At 38.8% G+C, this 22955-nt stretch overlaps 2 protein-coding genes across 4 annotated transcripts in view; one reads left to right on the top strand and one right to left on the bottom strand.

The window, feature by feature from the left end:
* The window catches only part of LOC128877866 (zwei Ig domain protein zig-8-like), a 458647-nt gene that overhangs the window by 402330 nt on the left and 33362 nt on the right, over positions 1-22955 (top strand). The gene's annotated exons all lie outside the window — the stretch shown is intronic.
* The window catches only part of LOC128877868 (hemicentin-1-like), a 170826-nt gene that overhangs the window by 142414 nt on the left and 5457 nt on the right, over positions 1-22955 (bottom strand). For both annotated transcript variants that reach the window (XM_054125482.1, XM_054125483.1), the window contains exon 2: positions 16508-17393. In XM_054125482.1, the coding sequence (XP_053981457.1) occupies positions 16508-16643 (136 nt within the window). In that variant the 5' untranslated portion in view covers positions 16644-17393. The remainder of the gene's footprint in view (positions 1-16507; positions 17394-22955) is intronic.

Below are 22955 nucleotides of genomic sequence, written 5' to 3'. Positions count from 1 at the left end.
TAACGAATCAAAATTTAGAGAAAATGATGTTTCATGTTCTAAACTTTGTAACCCCGCGTTTGTATTTTAGAAACTGTAAAAGATTTAATCTTCAGCAACAATGTGTTCTGTTTTACGCATTATATGTATTATGTATATATCGTGTATTAAAATTGAATTAAATAGAAAAACAATTTTCTAAACTGTGTAAGATGTACATTATTCTTAATATTCGACCACTGAAAATCCAATCATTTATAAATAAATAGGTCACATCAAATTCAGCCCGGTACAACAGAATTATTTCGACGCAAAGCGGCATCGACTTAATTTACTCTATTTACAACGGCGTTATAAATACATCGCGTCCCGAATTGGCGTGTTTGCGAGAAACGCGAACATGCGATCGTAACAACAAAATATTGTTCGGTCAGATTTTCGGCCAGTTTGTTACGTATTTCCATATTAAATTTATCCATCGGGCGGTGAATAAAAATTATGGAATTAAATTTTTCCACGCCCGCGTCGATGCTATCGCTGCGACACGACCGGAGAACAATGCAATTACCGTCACCGTCGAAAAATATACCGATTCTTTCTTCCTTTTTTTTTTTTTGTCGAAGCGGGGAAAACGTTTTTCAACGGATCAAACGTGCGCGGTCGGCCCGCCTCCATTTTCGTACGATCAATTCTTTCTACACGTGTACCAGCCGCGGATTACGCGCTCGTAAAACGAAACGCGTATGCCTATCGGTCGCGCCTATCGACTTTCACGATCGTTCGCGCAATTAAAACGAATTCTCGCGGCCGTAATAACGATCCCTCCGCGTTCCTGTACGTGGTACATGAAATTCCGCGTGTTCCCGCACGCACCACGCCACCGGGGAAATACCGACGCGACGTTAGGTCGAATCGCGTGCTGGAAAATAGGAAACTCGTGCTTATCGTCGCGGAATATGGTGACGTTAATGGAGGTAGCTCTCGCCGAGACGACTCGGTGGTTTAATTTAACGAGGAAAGCCTTCTTCAACTTTCCGACGAGTTCCTGATTTAGTAGTTTTAATGCGGACCAATCGACTACCCCGAACCGTTCCGGGATGTCTTCTTCAATTTCCCAAACAAATCTTTTAATTGGTAGTCTCCACGCTTGCGAAACGATCGCTTCGACCGATCTCCTTCTCAACATTTTATCTTAGTAGCCCTTGGGTAATTTATCGAGCAGAACGTGCATTTTTCAATGTGTGTACTTTTGTTTCTAAGTTCGTGATGAATAAATTGAATGAATATTTCTATCATGAACTAGTCGAAACATGTTCGACTAATTTCACTGCTACATCACTGTGACGTTCACAGAAATACAACATGACATAGTAAATATAACAATAGTTGATGTAATTGAAACATGTTCGACTAATTTCGCTACTACATCACTGTGACCTTTACAGAAATACGGCAGAAGAAGTATTTCACTTTTTCCCACCCTTTTCACTCTGTAGTAGAGGCTCTAATTGGCATTTTTCTGAATCAGTTTCGACTGTAAAATATTGTTTCGCGATCGAGGGTCTCGTTGGTAAACTTTTCGAATTAGATTCGATCCAAGCCCCCTAATTGCGAATTAAAATCCCCGCACGAGCCATCTGAAGCGAAAATCTTCGGTGAGACCGCGTCGGGACGCTTTTCCTTCCGAATTCCGCGTTGGAGGCGAGCGCACGGCCAGGATTTCTCGTTCAGGTAGTTACAAACCGTTTGCTGGAGTTTCAAGTGCCAACGAAACTTGAGCAAGAGTTCGTGTTCGCGTTCGTCGGTCCGTTTATGGTTTCACGAATTTACACGAGCTCCCAGCACTGATCAGCAGCCAATTTCAGATAAATTTTCGAAACTCCGAAAGCCGCGATTAACAGTATTTTTTACACGTAGGTGTCTTAGCAGGGCAGTGATATAGCAAGCCTCTTAGAATAGTCTGACATATTTAAAATAAATTGATTCAAATGTTTACCAAATAAAGAATATTGTTTCTAAGATTTTCCTCATTTTCCAAATAATATTTAAAATATACAGATTGCATAGTACACATTAGTAATATTTCCTCCAAATAAAGGAATCGAATTTTTAATTACTTAAATATACTTCCGTATACTTATCTGAGCTTTACTTGTACAAAGCTCAAAGTCTACTCCAAACTTCGAATCGACACTACCAATTCTTTTAAATATTAATAATCCTCCTATCTGTCTATCAGTACTTTTTATTCGATTTCCGTTACACGTAGCGTCTTTCTCTTAGCATAAGCGCAGAAACATCCCATCAGACGCTTGTTCGCGGTCCCTGACAAAGCAGATCCCCTAATTTACTAGGGACTGCTTACTTTTCCCATACAGTAGCTACGTTCATGCGCCGAAGGAGACTCTTTCTTGCAGCCAGCGCTCGACTCACCGAATTTTTCTCACATTAACGACCCTCATGATAAATGGTCTTTTTTCCTGGGAGCGGCGGGCGGCGGCGTCGAAAAACGCGAGCCGTCGATGTACATTCGTTAAATTCGTGTCGTTATATAAATTGTTGTCTTACCGGGTGCAAAAACGTGGCCGTAAGTGTCGCTCGCCTACAATTTCGCGACGGTTAAAAGCGCCCTCGAAAAAAGAAAGAGGGGGAGGCGATGCCTTTGATTAATATCGCAGTGAAAATTCCGGTTAACGAGCGTCTTAATGACAAGGTAATTAAAACAACACCCGTGAATTTCCTGTGCGGGGTGGGCAATTAACGGTCCTTGCACGAGGAAAGAACTAAATGATTAATAAATGACTTTATACCGAATTATCCACGACGCAGTGAATTTTTAACGGTGTCGCCAGAGGTATGTTATTATTATATAGTTATATACACACTCTTAGTATATTTTTTTGTGTTTTATTTCTGTGCTGAACGATTACAGAGTTGAATAATGTTTAACTCGCGATCTCTCGGAATATGTAAACGAAACATCGATTTTTTTTCATCGCGAGGATACACTCACGTTTAATAGCGCGAAAAGAAGACCGAAGGTATTTTATTTCTGCGAGCGAAACGTTTACCGTGCATTTATGCGAGATTGGATATCCCTTCGCGCGGCATCGAGAATAATGATATTTGACGTTTTCATAGAAAATATCGTATCGAATTCAATGCGTTGCGCATTGTATTCGATTCAATAGAGTCAGGGGGCTGATGGTTTTGTAACTGAAGGAGGGAGGAGCGTGTGAATTGAAAATAAATGCAACGGAACAGAGGGGTGGGTGGGGTAGGGGGTGAAAATTAGAAACGACAAGGGATTCTCACGAATCCAGAATCGCATTTTGCGATTTTCATGGATGTCGTATCACGCGCATTCCTCGGAAATATATTTTAATATTTCTGTTTAAAGACACGTTATTAGTATTCGTACCTCCTACATCTCTAGAAGAAATAAATGTGCTCATTTCAATTATATCAACTATTGTTATATTTACCATGTTATTTTTGTAAATATCACAGTGATGTAACAGTGAAATTAGTCGAACATGTTTGAATTATATCATGACAACTATTGTTGTATTTCTATAAACATCACAGTGATGTAGCAGTGAAATTAATCCAACCTATTTCAATTATATCACGAGTAAAGAATATCATGCGTTACGTAACCATATCTAACATGTCATGCAACAGTATTTGATACAATTTGCTATGAAACAATACGAAATATCATCTTAGATAACCTCCCACTGCTACCAATCGCGTCGTAAAATTCGCACATTTCGTGGAGATCTATATTCCAAATCCACGATATTAAAATCCATAAAAGTGTAGTAAAAGACTCAGTGTATCCAAGTGCGAACGAACACAGGCTTCCGTTCGAAGTACCGAAAAATAAAAAAATAAAATCTTCCCTTAAATCGCCATAGCTCAGCGAATTCGCGGCGCTGTTCGAACAGCTTCGCAAAGCAGAATTCAAAGAAAACACCGCGGAAATGAAGTCTGGCTGGCTCTCTCCCGTATCCCTTCTCGGATCTGCACGACGAATTAAACCGTCCTAAACGAAATTCCTCCGTTGTTATTCTATCTCGGGCGCAATCTGTCGCCAGTTTGATTCAATCCAACCGAGGTAGGGGGGAAGGAGGGGTGGGTGGTTACAGTCACGAATTTCTCTAACGGCGTTTCATTAACGAGATTGGACACCCACGAGGACGCGTGTAACAGCAAACGGAACTTCTTGTACCTCTGCTCTCTGCGATATTAAAATCACTTGGCCGTGACACGGTCGTATTAAATTCTGGCAACTCGCGGATCCATGGATCCCCTTTAAATCCTCGCAAGTGGATCCTTGCGGAATTTCGATGAGGTAACCTGATCAATGTTATTGTTTGTTGTTGTTTGTAATAACCTGTTTTCAGATAACCTGTCTTCAAATAAATTCTTTTTAAAACATCAAATTTAATACATTAAATCTTGGCATCCAAGGTGAAACGCTAATTTTCAACCGACTTCGAAAAAGGAGGAGGTTACATAATCGACATGGTATATTTTTTCTTTTGTCTAACAGTGAATGAATTAACTGTCGAATGGTTTGAAAGTTCAGATGTTGGGATTGTTAAGAATTATTCTTTGTCTTGTTGAACACTCCTTTGAATTTTATCTAATTATCTTGATTATTAAATTTTATACCAATAATAACTCAAATTTTGTACATTAAAAATTGTCTTTTACAAAGAATATTACAAATCTTCAGGTTGATAACGCAGATAATTTATACATTACATTCCTTTGAATTTTATCTAATTGACTTGACCATTAAATTTTATATCAATTCCACTTCGAACATTGTATATTAAAAATTACTTTACAAAGACTATTATGGAGCTCCATATTCACAAGATGCATCAGAATTGAATCTCCAAGGTTTTCAGGCCATTCAAAACATTTGCGCGGGCCACGGAGATGGCTCTATCAATGAAATGGAAGTGAATAGATGCTGTACACGATTCCAGGACGGGAATTTTGATCCGAGTGGAGTTCCTCGGTCACGGCGCTCAACGGAGTTCGATGAGGAGCGGCTGGAGAGTCTACTCCAGGAAGATTCCCGACAAACATCTCGAGAATTGGAAGAGCAGATGGGATGTGACCACAAGACAGTTCTCAACCACCTGCATGCAATGAGAAAAGTCCGAAAACTCGGGACATGTGTGCCCCGCAACATCAGACGACCGTTTCAATCGAGGAGCATCACTCAGATTGAAACTCATGTCTCGAAAACGAATATGTCATCCATTGGCTCTCGTTCTGCCGGCGAAGCAATCTCCATAGACGCTGGAAATGTTTTCACCGCTAGAGACGATGCTTTACCGATTTAAAATTTCGTGACATTCATGAATGCATGCTGCAGAAATTAAAATTCAACAATTCGATATCACTAGACTACGAATCTTTATGCAAAATAAAATCTTCACGAACCTGCCTACAAAAATTGAACCTAAATAGAAATTCATTTTATTTTCCAAATATTATAGCACGAACTTTACTATCAATCTTTTTTATATTCTTGCATATTGTTTGGATTTTGCAGTTTCTTGCACATTCAAATTTCCTATAAATGCATAAAGATCCGCAGTCTATATATCACACACTGAAGTGACAGAGCAAAGTCTAAGCACGGTTATAATCTTGAATAGCTTTATCATTGAACAGAATATAACAGAATTTATTATGTAACTCGATAATTCTAGTCACGCTCGCGTGTAGATTATTCTCTGTCAAGTGGATGTTTCTTGGAGTAATTAATGACGTGTCGGAGTTTGTGAGACAAGTCGTGGTCATTTGGGATATTTTAGGAGGCTCTGACTGACCTATGACAACTTGAAACATGTAAATTATTTTTACTCACAAAAATTTGAGAATATACTTCGATATATGCTTAAATATACAGCCACATTTTGGAATTTATATACCCTTACACTTTTCTTTGAAAAGATTCTCAAATTTGTCAGATTTTGTGAGATATATCGTAGTCATTCGGGATATTATATTTTTACATCCATACATCTGAGAATATATTTTAATATGTGTATGAATAAACACTCGTAGTTTGGAATTTTTATACCCTTACACTTTTTTTTAATAAATTCTCAAATTTGTCAAACCTAGTGAGATATATCGTGGTCATTCAGGATATTACAAGTAAAATATTTTTACATCAAAACATGTGAGAATATATTTTAATATGTGTATGAATAAACGCTCATACTTTAGAATTTATATACCTTACAGTTTTCTTTAAAAAAATTCTCAAATATCACCTAATTTCCAAGGCGTTACACTAAGGTGACCACTCGAGAACGGTTTCATTTATATTTCTTGTTGCTGTTGAAGTTTAATACAACACCGCCAGGAGTTTGATCCGGTCACCCTCGACCAAAGAAAAAGACAATGGCCGACAGGGGATACGAAACGACGAGAGCAAACCGCGAAAGAAGGAACCGGTCTTCCGGAAACTCGTCTCGCGGCCTGACTCTTCAGAGTGTCTTGGTTCGCGGAGAGAGAGAGAGAGAGAGAGAGAGAGAGGGGGGGGGCAGGCGCCGGCAGTTACTTACGCTTAGGACAATTTACCTTAATTAATTAACCGGCATTGCGACGGCCCGCTAATTTATGCTCATGAAATGATTCACTGCTCTTTCTCGTCTCTTTCTCCGTTTCCCTCTCGAGTCGCTGCTTCGTCCAGCTCGATGTCGGTGGACGTAAAACGAAAATTTCGCCGCGGACGTCGCGGAGACGGGCGGCACTGGTCGCTCTAATTAGAAGTCGTCGAGAACGTTTCGGATCGCACTCGAGAATTCGAGCAACCGGCCGACGCGGCACGGTTCCAAAGAAGTGGAAAGACATTTTCAGATTTGCGTTTCGGAGCAGCAGCTCGAAAGGCGGAAAGGGGTTTACTTGTTGCTCGTTTCGATGCGTGTTAATTTCCGGAGCATTTTCGCGCCTTCTACAGCTCCCTCGCATTGTTCTCGTTGGGAACGGACGGACTCGGAACGAATTGGACCCTCTTAGCGATCTGGGCGTGTTGGACGACGTTGGATGCCACACGCGATTCGGATTTAACTCTGTTTCGGGATTCTGTGGGCTTGGAGGAGTTTACTGAATTTTTTATTTAACGCTTACAGCACCTTGGCTGGTAAAAATAAGAACGTGTGCTTACGAGCATTTTATTTCTTCTTGAAATTTGTTTATTAGACGTAGTATTTTTATTCGATCCAGATACTAGATACTCGATTAAATAATATTAGGATCTCTTTTCAGCACAAGTCATTGAACCTTTTTTTTTGAATTTGTTGAACCAATATTTACATTTTCGATTAAAAAGCAAGGATGGATTTTAACAGGAGGAAATTTCCGCGACAACGTTGTCGGCAGTTTTTGCCTTGCGATTGAACTTCAATTTCGCAAAAACTCGCTTGATATTTTTAATCAACAGCGAAAGCAATCAGGATAGACGAAGTTATTCAAATCATTCAACCTTAGTTTATTCCAATTTATTTCCCTTTTTAATCGCGTATTCATATTTGCACGCGGCTCAAAGGAACGGAGAACTTCAATTTGAAAAACATCATGAATTTATTTTTTTTTCTTTTTACGTCTCCTCGTTTCTGTCCATCAAAAAATCGCGTATGTGTATCCCCGCTAGTTACGTTTGGACGTTGATCCAACCATTTCGCTTAATATCTCCTTAACGAAGCCCCATCCGACATTTTTGCAAAGGAAATTGTTGTTCAGAAACGTCTCAGCTACCCCCCATTTCCGGCTCCTCCCCGACTTTTGGGACACCCTGTATATCAGAATTTAACGTATAATATGTGAAAGATTTTAGAATTACAAATACCGTTATTTATAAACGTTCTACTTCCTCTGATATCAATTCAAAACAAATCTTTTCATATCCGAAACCTCCGACCGGAAATGCTCGGCATCGGAATTCAATGCTACCGAGGATAAAGCGTAGCAACGAGTCGAAGTACGTTCGGCCTCGATAAGTCATGTTTACCTCGGTAAACTGACGAAAATGGTATCGTCGAAATTTGCATATCGCTACACGCAATTGAAATTTTATAAAACGGCGTGGCTCGTTTCCGCGACACAGAACCTATGGAAATCCCCGTGACGATCCGTGAAATTCCCTCCATTTAATGCGCGGGCCTCTAATTATGTGGATTCATACGGGCCGGCGAATCGTACACGCGAAATTATCCTTTAACGTTTTGCTCCGCGAACGAGCTCGCGCGCGCCCGACAATCGACAAACATTTGCAATTAAACAACCATCGAAACGCCGCGCGCGTTTGTTTCGTCGCGTTAATTTGCGCCGCGACGACGAGCTCGAGATTCGAATGAATAAAAAAAAAAAGAAAGAAATGGAAAAATAAAAGGAAAAACATGGAACGAAAGACGAAGGAGAGGAGGGCGGGTAAGGAAAGGAGAGAGGTAAAAGGAAAGGAATTCAAGCACCATGTGCGAGGCCGCGATGCGAGGCATGCGTGCGCGCGATTAAGGGAGAGGAGGTTGGAGGTTCAAGACCTCGAGGTCGGGACCAGTCAGTAACGTTAATTACTTTCCTGCCCGCTGTAATTTGATATTACCGCCGTTACGCTCTGCGCGTACCTACGTAGGCCATTTTCGAAATTGTTTTCGGCTTGCTGAAAGGTTTCGTTATATTCTGCAACCGGGAAGTCATTCACCTACTAACTTCGTAATCTGGTTTGAGAATGGTAGGTGGCACTATAGGGGATGGAGGTATCCGATAATTAAGTATTTTCATGTCTGGTTGGGGGTAAGTGTGGAAAATTTCGATAAAGAACATTTTTTTATGAGGGTTAGTGTGTAATTAATATTATATAAAATAAGGGTGGTTTTTGATACATACGAAATTAAGTGTTTTCATGTCTGTTTGAGGGTAAGTATGCAGTTGTTCGATAAAGAAATATTTTTTTATGAGGATTATTATCTAATGAATATTATATAAAATAAGGGTGGTTTTTGATACATACGAAATTAAGTGTTTTCATGTCTGTTTGAGGGTAAGTATGGAATTTTTCAATAAAAAAAATTTTTGTTATCAGAATAAGTGTGTAATTAACAATAATAATTAACTAAAAAGTGTGGTCCTATTTTTTTTAAATATAAAATCCCTATTGATATCACACTTTCTCAGATCCTGATTGATCGTCTAAGGAGAACATTAAAATTCTCAAAAATTAAAGTAAGGATCTAAAAAATATTAAGAAATCTATCTTGAATATTCTTAAAAGGGGTGGTATCTTCGCAGGACGTTACTCGATGTCGTTTGACAGTGGTAGTAGATAGTATTCAGGGTCTACACGCCTCCTGAGACTGGTGGTGTGCGATATTAATTGGTTTCTTGAACCGAGTGCCACATCCGAGCTAGTCCACGAACTAAACATCTGGATTTAGAGGGATAAACAGTAGCAGCCAAGCTCGGCCTCGTCGTTCTCGAACGGGAACACTGAGCTAAAGCAGTGTTCGGTTTCGACTGCGCAAATAATCACACGACTGTACCAGGAGTCTTTTGACACGCGACTTCTTCAAACACCGTGGCCATTACCTGGCAGTTCGTTACACGAAAGTTCATCCCTTCTCGCGTGGCGTTTCTATAAATTCATTACGCGAAACGTGTTTGCATAAATTCAGAATTGCACGGTTGCGTAAGTTTCTACGGGAATTATCATTCGACATGTTCGAAGTAATTTCTTTGAGAGCATGAATATTTCTGTGGTGGTTCAAGACACTTGTTTCGCTTAGACTCAATCGAAAGAATGTTAGAAATGATTGATTAGAAAAGAATTGTGCAATAGAATTTTCTTAATTTGTATTTATAAAAGAAATTATTCGTTTCTTTTTTCTTCAACAATAAATCCTGTCAACTGGAACAGTAAATTATAAATAAGAAATATTTTGAAAAATAGTATAGTGGAATTTTACATTATAAAAAACTTCTTTCGGTAAAAGAAATGCAAGTCGAAGGATTTACAAGTTGTGCAATTTCTGGTTGAAGTTTATGGTCACATGCTTTTTTTAAAATTCAGAAAAGCGCTTCGTCATTTCACCGCGCCTTCAACAACGAGCCCAACTACAGCTATTTATACGGAAATAATGTAAGGGACACGTTCGCGAAACTCTTATCCATGTCAGTTTAGGGAAATTAGTTTAGCGTAAACTTTCGTCCCGGTAAATATTTAGCTTTTCGCTGGCCGCTTGCAAAAACTTCTCTCTATTAAATTTAATGCGTTATGCCGGGGAAATTCGAGTGCATTCAAAATACGCGAGCGAGAACTTGCGGAACGTAGTTTCCCTGAAACTCGAGCATTAGCGATACTTTCGGAATATTTCAGGTTGTTGTGCTATCGTAATCTGCATACGCACGAAACTTCACGGACAGTCTAGCCGGTCTAAGGGAAACTGAATCGCTGTTCCTTTTATTTGAATCACCCTCGGCATGAAAAGAACTATAAGTCGGTTTTTAAAACGGAGACAGTTTTCAGTGTTTAGAGAAGTCTTCGAGGTTTGGTTAATTAGCGATGGTGGAAAATGGAAGTATTCCATTATTATAATAGTGATTTTAATTTTAAAATCCCGTTTATAATTATGAGGACTCTTCTTTAATTAGAATAAGTATCTAAAAAATGTTACGAATATATTAATAAACATCATTTATGTTCCTGTATTTAGTTTGCAGTACTAGATTATAGTACACATTTTATAATAATAGTTTACGGTGTATGTTAATTATTCATTGAAGTTGATAGATCTCCACATATTTATGAACAGAGAAATATCAAAAACCACCCTTATTTTAAATAATACTAGTTAGACATTTATCCTCATAGAAATATTTCTAGAAAGGTTCAAGAATATTCAAGATAGATTTTCCAATATTTTTTAGAACCTTTTAATTTTTGATGATTTTAATGCTCTCCTTAGACTATCAACCAAGATCTAAAAAATTGTGATATCAATTGTGTCTTTATATAAAAAGAAATAGGACCATCCCTTGCAACTGAATTTCTAGGAAGATTTAAGAACATTCAAGATAAATTTTCCAATATTTTTTAGATCCTTACTTTAATTTTTGAGTTTATATAAAAAGGACTAGGACTACAAGAGTAAATATGCAAAAACATATAAGAATATACACAGATCCATAAATATATAAAAAAAAAGAAATCAATAAAGTACCCCTTACAACATTTAGGAAGCAAAATCCATTTTAATTTACGTTTCTGTTCTTCACCTGTGTATTTAATTGTGATCAACATAAACACCTCCAATTGACCGAGGCAACTCTTCCCATTAGTACACAAATCACTTCACCGAATGGAGAAGAAATGTAGTACAGAGATGTCTTCCGAATAATGTGTCACACGTAGGATATTTCTTATTTACGAGGCGCACTTTAAAACAGTTATCGACGCATAAAGCTATTCCTCCACGCTTCACCTACATACGAAATAGCAGATCGTTCCTCCTCCCTGGCACGTACACGACGTCCGCGTCTTTTATTTATTTCTTCTGGAGCAAACGTTGGGCATAGAAACGACTCGTGGGCCCACGGTTGTATCTTTAATAATACACAAAAACTGTTGAACGACGTCGTCTCTCTAATTCAAACACCGTGCTCATTTCACGCACGCTCCGATGCGCGGCTAACGTTAGAAAAATTGCGTTTCTATAAACAAAATGAAATCGTGTCCGCCTTTATATATTTTTTTTTATCGTGCATCCGTGTATGCTCTTCTGCTAACCCATGTTTTCACAGCAAACAAGTACATAACGGAAGCTATTGGGAATTAAATTCGCAAATATTTTTCGGCTATACAGATTTCTGATAAAATCGGTAGGAATCGAGATTAAAAAACGCAGTCCTGTCGGTGTGTTTGTTATTGCATCGCGGTACAACGATTCAATTGTTTGTGGTTAAATTTGAAGCATATCTGCAGCTCGGCTTGGTATTAAAATCTGCGCTACATACCGTTCGAACGATTTTTACGGAATGGAGGAGCCACGGAGGGTGCTAACCATAAAATGCACGGCGGAGTCTATAGCGAAAAGTGTTGGAAATCGATTTTGAAAATATTTCTGCACTGCATTTTTTCAATGACATCGACGGGAATCTAAGAGGATTTTCGGAGGAAACTCTGAGAATTTGTGTTTTTAATAAAACAGGAATGAAGAGATGTAGAAAGGGCTGGAAGAAATATGTAAGTTCTCTCAAAGTTGCAAAAATAAACTTCTCTTTTAGAAGCTGCTCAGTCTTGGAACAATGGCGCCACTCATTTGACACTTAACAATTAAAAAAATATAAATTATAATCTCCACTCTAAAATTGTTATTTTCCCAGAGTCACAGCTTCTCAACAGCTTTTTAATCTTAATCTTTAGACAGTATCTGTAGAATATTTAAACGATAATAAAACATTTAGCTCGCGAAGATCACCAGGAAGAGAAGAAGTGGAAATAAGGGTAGTTTCTGGTCAGCTCGTGCTCCGAGTTAATTAAACTCTCGCCCCCGTCGCGATTACGGGACACGTGCGAACGATTTAATTCGATCGTATCTTTTAATTGTGCCACGACGCGATACAAAAAAAACGAATTCAGATTAGGTTGCTCGAGATGTACGAGCCGTGAAGGGTACAGCGACGACGAAAAAAATTGTCGTCCGTGTTCCATCTGACACAGATTTAACGGAAGTACTTATGCAGCCTGGCGCATTTGGAATTGCTGAAACCGTACATGGTTGTCGGTGTGAGCCAGCGCGAGCGTGTGCGGACTTTTATGGCAGCACGTGCGTGTCATAAAGCGAGTGTTTCCACGAAAAGAAAAAAAGAGAGAAACATGGAAACGAAGACGGACAGGCAGTCTTATTTCGAAAATAAATTCGTCCCTGGAGCGTGTCAACCGTGACATACGATACCTCCTCGACTCGTTTTACGGAATAAAACGGGGAGAAATTGGAAGGGTCGTGGTCTTTGAAGTAACTCGACCTTCGATAATTGTGCCGAATTGGGGGTAGTGCCTATGACGGGGTGGTTCCATATGCAATCAGTTAGGGTAGTGGAATTTATTGTGTGTAGGGATATTTTCTGTATTAATTTGGTAAATTGTGATTTAATTACTTCTGGAGACTAGAGGCGAGGAAGACACATATTTAAATTATTTAGTGGTTAATATACCTTCTAAGATTTATTTAATGTGGCTTAATAACAACAAAAGAATCTTACTGACATTTACATTGCATTCATACTGAAATTCTTGACTTGTTATTCCAGAAAATTATATACACAATTATCACAATATTTTCGTAAATTATAATTTAATTCTCCTAATTCTCCTAATTTAAACTCCTAAAGACTAGGGACGTTGGAGACACATATTTAAATTATTTAGTGTTTAACATACCTTCTAAGATTTGTTTAATGTGGCTCAATAACAACAAAACTATTTTACTGACATTCACATTGGATTCGTATTGAAATTTTTAATTTATTAATGGAGACAAATATATACACAATAGACACAATATTGGTAAATAGATATTTGAAGTAATAATCATTCTAATAGTCGACTAAATGAACAACAGCAGTATTGCAATTAATGTTGGAACAATACAAAGCCTCGACGAACAACAGAGCTGTTAGAGGCAGGACAATTTCTCAAGGAATAAAGCGACACGCGAGCTTTTTAAGCAAAAATTCACTTTTACGGTCGACCGCACGACTAAATCGTCAAAATTGTAACAAAGCGTCGGAGTTACAATGGTGAGAATCCACGTTGGAGTGCCAGGGACCGGAGTGACGTTAGTGTAATGGAATATAGCAGCAGAAATGTAATTTTGTTTCGCAAATACTTCGCCTAGTCGTCCCAGACAATTACGACGAAATTGTTAATAGGACTCGTAACTTCCATTACGGAGCTTCAAATTTTGCTCGATTATGCAGAAACACGATCTATATTTGTTATACCTTTCATAAAAAAAAAAAAATAAAGGAAACTCCGAACAAAGAAAATTTCGTAAATTAGTAGTAATAATTTATTGGTAAAATAACAAATATAGATACAGTTAATAAATTGTGAACTTGTGTGAATAATGCATTTAGAATTCACTAAAAATGTATATTACACTTGAAATTACAACACTTGAACGTATTTAGTCTTTCGCTTTCTAATAACGCTTCAAAACGACGCCATATTGACGTCCCTGGTCTGAACAGTGTTAATCTCCTGGCAAAGCTTCATTTGTTTTTCGTTCGCTTCCACATTTTTCCGATCTATTTTTAAAAGAAAGAAAGCCACGTATTGTTCCGAGTATCGAAAATGGACACACCGCTTGTTCCAGTCTCTCGATTCGGCGACAGACTGAACAGCGGGAACACAAGTTTTCCAGTAAATAGCGAAGCTCGCGGCTCGTTAACGCGCATCCACGTTCAATCGTACTCGTAACGGGGAACGATGTTGATTAAAATTCTTTACATTAATTATCGAGCGTCAGATTGGAACGCGAAACACAGTTAATTGACGACACACGAGTGTTTCAATGTCTGGAACGTTGGATTGTTGGCTCGGTAACAAAATCGATCCAACGGAAATAGACAGAGTGACTCGGTGACTATTGTCAGCGAAAATAACACGTTATTTATTAAATTGTGGAATCACCGTTTACACGCGAACTGTGTATGTTGTTTTCGGTCGGGTTCATCGAACGGAACCATCTCGATTTTTGTTTAACATCAAGAATATTAGTGCAGCACGTGAAAATGATAACTATAACACATTTTATTATACGTTCAGAACCTTGTGCTTTTAAACAGATGTTATTCTTTCTACTGTTTAATCTATACAGGGGCATAATCTCAAACGAATGCGGACCGGAAGTTTAGCGCTGCATGCAGATGGTGAACCCAAGGAATCAATAACCGATCGATAACAACAAATATTTCCTTGGTCCTTTGTTACTGTTACGCAAGCAGCCTCTGCTTCGTAAGAAAAGAAAACATTTTCGCTGTTCTAAAATTGACACCCAACGTCGCGAAAGAGGGGAGTTTTAAAAGCATTCTTCTAAGACGCAGACGTTGGCGACGATTTGTGGAAAAAGTTCGGCAAAATTGAGACCGCCGCTTGATGAGCGTGACGTAATTTATGGCGGTTCATTTCTCAGCCGGAACCGTTAGAGTTCACATCCGGGGGAAACAAATGCACGAAAACTTTTCCACGGTTTCCGCGCCGCGGAATCGCTTCGTCGTCGACGAAAGAACGCGATATCACGACTCGCTGGATTTATTCTCGTCTCGCTGACGTTTATATTCAATGTACCTATGCGAATAATCATTTTTACACGAAAAAAAAAACGATATTAAACACAGAGACAACGGATGTTTCTTCTTCAATTTCATTGGGGAAAACGCGGGAAAAACGAAACGCTCGCGGTCGACGGAACGCCGAAACTCTGACGAACCCAGACGTAGCTAATGAATGCTGTGTATCACATTCTGGGATTTTTGAGAGATATCAAAAATCAATGGGGGAAACGTGGCCAGAATGTTGGGAATATTTTTTATTAGACGTTTGTAGATTTTTTCGAAGTGTCTTGGAAAAACGGAAAATGCGTTGAGTGATTGGTTTGAAATGAGAAGGTTGTAACTATTTGTACTAAACCTGCCATAATAATCATTATAGTGAACCAAAATAATGTGAACTCTATATTTCATGGTATACTTGATGTATGTGCATTTGTGTGTACAATGTATAATGTGTGTGTATTTTTTGGGTGTTTTTGGGAATTAACAAATGTCTTTGTTTATTCCAATAGGTACCTTCCATGATAAAGACATACAAATACATATTCTACTTTTACATGAAATTAAGTCACACGTGATTTATGTGAATTAAGTATTAAGAGTATTGTTGAATTTGACTTATGAAGCTCCCTTTATATGTTATCCCTTTATATAGTAACAAATCCTGACAAAGAATTTATCAAAAGGGTTATTAATTAAAAGTATCTCTTACAATATACTTATTATAATGTTTCCAATATCGCTAAACTTCTACAATTCGAACTTCTAAGTCTACAGTTTATTAAAAATAAAGAAAAAGCATAATGTATTTATCAAGCAGTTAATCAATGAAATAAATTGAACCCTAACGACGACCGTTTTAGTGTCCAAAGTCAGGTGCATTTCACTTCTAGCACCACCAAAAAATAAATACGAGAGGAAGTAAAAACTTATTTACACTTGTGACATTACTCTTCTTACATTGTGAAATCCTGGCTTTATAAAAATAAATTGTAAAAAAAACATGGAGCCACTTTATTAATAATACTAATGGTAAGATCGAGTTCTTTGCTCGAATAGATATTCTTCAAACATCACAAACCCTCTCCTAAAACGGTCACCGCGATAGACAGCGATCAAACGAGACCAAACAGAGTAAAAGGTTAGAATCGAGTATACCAACCGGAGGAAATGGTGACAGGCAGGGACGCGCAGACGCCCAAGTAAACCAGCAGCAACACCGTCCAACCATGACGCGTATCCTGGCAGAAGTCCAGCATTTTCCCGCTCGATAGGCCACCGATTCTTGGCCCCATCATCGTGCCTCATAGTTTTCGCACCGGCCACGTAAACGCCAACGTTACACCTCGAATCAGGAAGGCGCCAGCAGTAGGAGAGGAACTTTAATAACACCTCCTCGAGCGGGTTTCCTTCCTTCCTTCCTTACTTCCTTCCTTCCTTCCCGTGACCTGTTCACACGTATCACGGTGACTTCGCAACGACTCCTGAACTTTCGAACGTTCCACGCTCACGAGACTAAGGGGAACTTTACTCCCTTAACTCCCTTCTCGTTGGTTCATCGCGTCGAACACTCGCGTTGAACACTTTGCACTCGATCGTTCCGTACACTCGGCGAAGCTTTTCACTCCGCGGCGCGGTCAGGGTTTATTTACGACGGCGGAGTAGTTTGTTCCCGTGGAACGATGGCAGATAAGCGCCAAGACTCGCGGGATAAGAACAGGGAGCTGCGATACGTGTGTTGGAGCGTTGACGTTTTTGCAACCGGGCCGCCCAACCCCGTTGGCTGTGAAAGGGCCGCGCGATAAGACCTCATTTACTTAAGGATGCGCTCGCCGGCGAAAGCTGCGGGGATATAGCCTCCGGGAATCCTGCAGCTACCACCGTAGGAGTTCTTCTGGGAGGCACGGGGCGTCGGTGTTCCCGTGGTAATAGTTTTTAACTGCATTTTTATCTCTTAATAACGCGCCGACGTTACGCTCGCAGTTACCGCTGCGCATCGCGATATCTCCACGCGATAGAACCCTGCTACCAGGAGCCGAAGAGAGGTTCTGAAGAATAGAAATCGAGGATCGATGGGGTTGAAGGAGAATTTCGAGGTTAATAACCTTTCTGGGTATAATCATAGATATTTGGCAATTCACTGTTATGTTTACAATCCAAACTCACCTTTTACTGGTAATTTACATTCATCTTATAACTTTGCTATAATTTTTATAATTATAATTATTATTTTAACGTTGGTAATTATTATTGATATTATATTTAATAAATTTACTAATCGATTTCTGTTAAAGTATTGTAATATTGAAATTGTCTGAGCAATCGTTTCCATTTTAATTTGAATAATTATTGCATTTCCTGCAGTAAAGCATTATATTTTATTGATGAAATTTTCATATTAATGTTCACTTTAGAGCGTTTTACCTTGGGCGCCAATATTTAATGCAGATGTGTAATCTAGGTTATTATTTTGATAATGAAAAGTGAATGAAAGTGAATGAAAAGAACGAATCTGCGTTGTCAATCTGAAGCTGCATAATATTCTTTGCAAAATAATTTTTAATATACAATGTTTGAAGTAGAATTATTATAAATTTTAATAATCAGGTTATTTAGATAAAATTCAAAGGAATAAAATGTCTGAAGTACCTGTGTTGTCACCTGAAGCTCCATAATATTCATTGTAAAAAAACAATTGTTAATAAAACAAAATTTGTAACAGAATCAATATAAAATTTAATAACCAAGTTTATTAGATAAAATCCAAAGGAATGTTCAACAAGACAATGGACAATTCTTAACGATACCAACACCTGAACTTTCAAATCATTTGACAGTAATACATTGACTAATGGGACATGACCCATTCAGGTTATTATTTTGATAATGAAAAGATATATTAAATTTGTTGTTCCAGAAAGAAAATGCATCATCCTCGTGACTCAAAAGGCTCTAAACTTATTTCTTGAGAAATTGCAATTAATTAAGTTAAACTAGAGACATCTCGTAGTTGGCAGCGAATGGTTTAAGAATTAGAAAGAGATCTCTTGTGATTCGACGTGGTTTATTTATTGGTTTAACCTCCAAGATTGCCTTCGCTTTTCCAAAGACACTCCCCAGGAGATCTGATATTTATTTCGCTGGAAATCGGCTTAAGGTGTCATACTGGTGAATTGACCAAAAAGAGGAGCTCTATCGGATCAAAGAAGTCGAGCAGTAAGCCCCGCTGCCATATTGCTTCGCCCCGACGTTAAGAAAAGTTCGTACGGTTTCGCAGGTTTTACCGGGAAAGTGGAGCAAGTAGGGTGTTAAGTAATTGCTTTTCGTTTTATTTTTTCCCGCGGCGATTAGACGCGAGAAAGTGAACGCAAAGTCTTCCGAGTTAATTAAAATCGGGGCGTCGATCACCTAGTCATTAGGCCAAGATCTTGACTCCTAAATTCGAAGTTTCAAGAAAGTACTATAATAATTCTATAATTCTACTTGTCACGGTCCAAAATAACACATACTTCGTTATATTCCGATTTTTGTATAGCAATCGAAATATCAAACATTGAAATTGAGCCTAATATTATTTATAATAAATATTGCAACACACTTGCCCGAATTTCCGTACAAATATCTAGTCCACGATTGCGAAAGGGTTAATATGGATTCCTTTTTCTAGTCGAGAGAGAAACGCGGCAGCAGGATATTTTAATACAAAATATTAAATCATGGAACGTTCGGGGGATGTTTGAGTTTAATTTGCGACAAATATTGCAGAGTTAATTGAAACTAAACATCTGTCGTGGAAAATTGAACGATAATAACGCGGAGCGCCGGTTTTTGATCCATCGTCCCCGATGATTTGTTCGAGTGAGCCAAGCATAAAAATTTACTTACTCGTCGAATAAAGATAAATTAAATTACGGCCATTTTCATTTCTCAGTACCTTGTTTTTCTCATAATTGTTTTTCCTATATTTCCCACCAATAATTAAATCTACGCTCGTCACGTGTTCAGTTGCATTCTCGCCAAAAACGTTCGCCACGCGTGTAATTTAATATCACGAAGCGTACCATTCCCTGGCGCCATCCTAAATAATAATAATAATTCCAACGTGACAAGTCGTTACCCTGAGTCGACATAGACGACTTTGGAACGTCTTCGTTTCCGTGTCTGCCAACACCGAGTCGCGCAAGCCTCCGCCGTCGGTCCAAAGAATTAATTAACAAGGCGATGTAATTATCTACTTGGACCCGTTTTAATCCGAATTCGTCCGAGTTGATCTTCTGGGCGAACTGTGTCGCATTTCAGCGACCGTGCCGGGGACTCTGACCCGTAATGAATCCACGAGGATCCGAGCGAAGTCTAACGGATTAATTTATGAGTAACTGGGATGCACTTGCGCCCCTTTCCGAGGCGATCAGCTGCGTAATTTTGTCCCCTTGTTAACGATCTCTGTTGTTGCTTCGGTTTGTCAAAGGCCACGCCGACTTGGTTTCGTTCTATTAAGGAAACTCTCCCTGCTGCGGGCGGTTTCATCGATTGAAACGTTTCGTGGAACGTGTCTGTTGATACGCTCGCGTGTCTCGTGAACTAATTTCATTGCCAGCAGGTTGGAACGAAAGGAACTTGTTTGTTTCTCGACCCATTGCGAGCCGAGACTTCTACGGGGTTGCGACGACAATTATTTTTAACATTTTTAATTATTTAGTTCCGAAAATAAAGATTGAAATGTTAGAAAAGTTAGTTCGTTGCGAAAATTGAATTTCAGGAAAAGGTGTTCTAGGATTTGAATTTTTATCTTTGAAACTAAACCTCGCATGAATAAATTGTAAATACAAAAAAGTTTGATTTAATCATCCTCTATAAGGTGATATTTTTTTCAAATTTACAAAATAAGTAATTGTCAACTACCGATGATTTCGTTTTCACCATTACTAATGTAATCGAATTCAGGGAAAAAAGGTCTTCCAAATTAGGAATTTTTATCTTTGAAACTGAACGTCGCATGAATAAACTGCAAATACAAAAAAGTTTCGTTTTGACATCCTCTATAAGGTAATATTTTTTTCAAATTTACAAAATAAGTAATTGTCAACTAGTGATGATTTCATTTTTACCATTGCAAATGTCATCGAATGTAGGAAAAAGGAGGTCTTCCAAATTTTGAATTTTTATCTTTGAAACTAAACGTCGCATGAACAAACTGTAAATACAAAAAAGTTCCGTCTCATCATCCCCTATAAGGTGTTATTTTTTTAAATTCACACCTCTTAGATTTTCCAGCGAAAATCGTCCCGCGATCAAGGGGTTAATTGCCCTGTTTGTCCCTCCTTTCGGTACGACTCGAAAATATTATTTCTGTTGGAAAATGGGTCAGACACGCATCATTGCCCGCATATTACGAGCGCGCTTGTAATACAGCTTGTTACCGGATAGAACGTTCGAGCGTGGAAGATTTGTAGGGGTATTTTGGAAAAATACGCTCTCGGCAAGTCCCGGGGTTCGAACGGCAAAAATTGCCGGGAAGGATTTAAAGTTCCGAAAGGGGGAACAACCGTTAGCGGAATTTCTCGTTCATTTCTCTATAAATAGAGGCATTTGTCACTCATACGGAAAGCATACGCGAAATTGAGTTGAATAAATGATCGCTGCCAGGCACCGACGTCGAAACTACGAACTAAACTGTACGAGTGAAATTCGATTTACCCTTGGGAGACGGTTCTTTACGGCGGTTTATGTTTGCCCTATATTTATTGCAGACTGTCAACCGTAAAATTACAACGTGGCAGTAAGAGCCGATGGTGGCTCCGTCACGGGACATCGGGGGTGAGATCAATTTTTTAAAACGTGTCGCGAAACCGGCCGGAAGGGTCGCTTCCGAGAACAATAACGGCGCTGATGCGAGAGCCAGCCGCTCGCAAATTATCCCTGGAAGGTATTATTAATTAATGGGCTTGTTAAGCCAAGTCGCGCGGGACCACAAGAGGCTGCGCGAAGTTAGACGCGTTGCGTGTGCTTCGTGCAAAGTTGACGAGTCAGGTGAAAGTCGTTCCACGGTTTTATAAACAGATGTAGTTCCAGGAAACAATCTTCGAACAGAATTTTGCAATGAAACGTGTACTTTCCGTTGTTATTAATTTGGGTCATTTTTGGGTCATTTTGTTGGGTCATTTTTGGTTAGACAGTTCCTGTAACTTTTCGGTAATGTAAATATGTATGATTTTTGTATTTCTATGTTATGACTGAATTGAAGATTTTGTGCATTGAAATGTAGAACGCGTACAGAATGATTTTGTATACATGATTCGATTTGACAAGGGAGTTTATAAATTATGAAATGAGAAATTTAGAGTCTCCACTATAAGTTTTATATGATGACGTTTCAATTCCTAGTATTACTTTCAGATTCTGTAATAATATAATATATTATATTCATTAACAAACTATATTCAAAGTGTGTGACTCGTACAAGACAATTAGATTTGTACAGTTAATACACCATAACATTAATGAACAAACTAGTATGATCGAGAACCAAGAACGACTCGTGACGAGTTCGAGACTTCATTATCCCACCTAAGTGAAATTTAGTCCCGATTTATCATTCACGTGAAAAAGAGTAACAAAAAGGCGTTAGAAATCTTGTGTAATATTTTTCGAAATAAAGCTAGTCTAAATTGTCAGGTTAAATCCAAAAATTATGTTAGTTAGCGTTCTCGATTAATATTGATTCATGGGAATCACGGGTTTCCTCGATTACCATATACGATTTGAATTCTCATGATTATTGATATTCAAATTTACATTCTTAATGCTCATCAAACAATTTAATACTGTTTACACACAAACATAGCCATGATTCTCAAGTACTAAAAATGAATTTTATTTTCGTACTCTAACCACGAATTTTGTCCAATATTATTTTGAAAAATACCGCGCGAACTTATGCGGAATTTTTGTTCTTAAAGAAAGCTATCATATCGGAAACCTCGACACATAAAATACTCTTTCTGGAGTCTGATGGACGCCATTCGGCGAAAAAGAGGAGGTTCCTGCTCCTCGATGGTCTTTTTCACCATGCTCTCGCGGAACGACGTTTATTCTAATATCAAAGGGGTTCGCGTACGTGTGCGTGGAAGCAGAGCCGCGCGTTTTCATCGCTCACAAGCTCGCGCGAAAGCACGCTTCTAAGTGGCCCGTGTACTTTCGGTTTTAAGCGCGGCGTTAGCCCGCGACAATAAACGCGGATGCGTGTTGCGATCTTTTATCATCTCTCTTCCGGTTTTATTATGCGCCGATAACGTCGCCGTGAAAATGGAAAGAGTGCGGCGGCCAACAGCGAGCGGAGAGAGACGATTTACGCGTTACGTCTGAATTCCGACGATATTCGACTCGGGTAGAATTTGTAATATTGAATATTGGATACGTGTCCCCGCTGCTGCTGAAGCAGCGAAATTACTTCGGAAATCAAGGATGCCAATTTTCTAGTCTCAAACAAGCTGATACTTATTTCACCATACGCTGCTATAGTTTAGAGTTATACATACATGGCATACAAGTCGACCATATTGAATCCGACATTTTGAATTTTGAAATTCTGATATCAGATTCGTAATTAG

This window comes from Hylaeus volcanicus, chromosome 6, assembly GCF_026283585.1.
Source record: "Hylaeus volcanicus isolate JK05 chromosome 6, UHH_iyHylVolc1.0_haploid, whole genome shotgun sequence".
In the NCBI taxonomy this organism is placed as follows: Eukaryota; Metazoa; Arthropoda; class Insecta; order Hymenoptera; family Colletidae; genus Hylaeus; species Hylaeus volcanicus.
The sequence above is the reverse complement of the archived record's forward strand: the minus strand, read 5'-3'. Positions and strand labels throughout refer to the sequence as shown.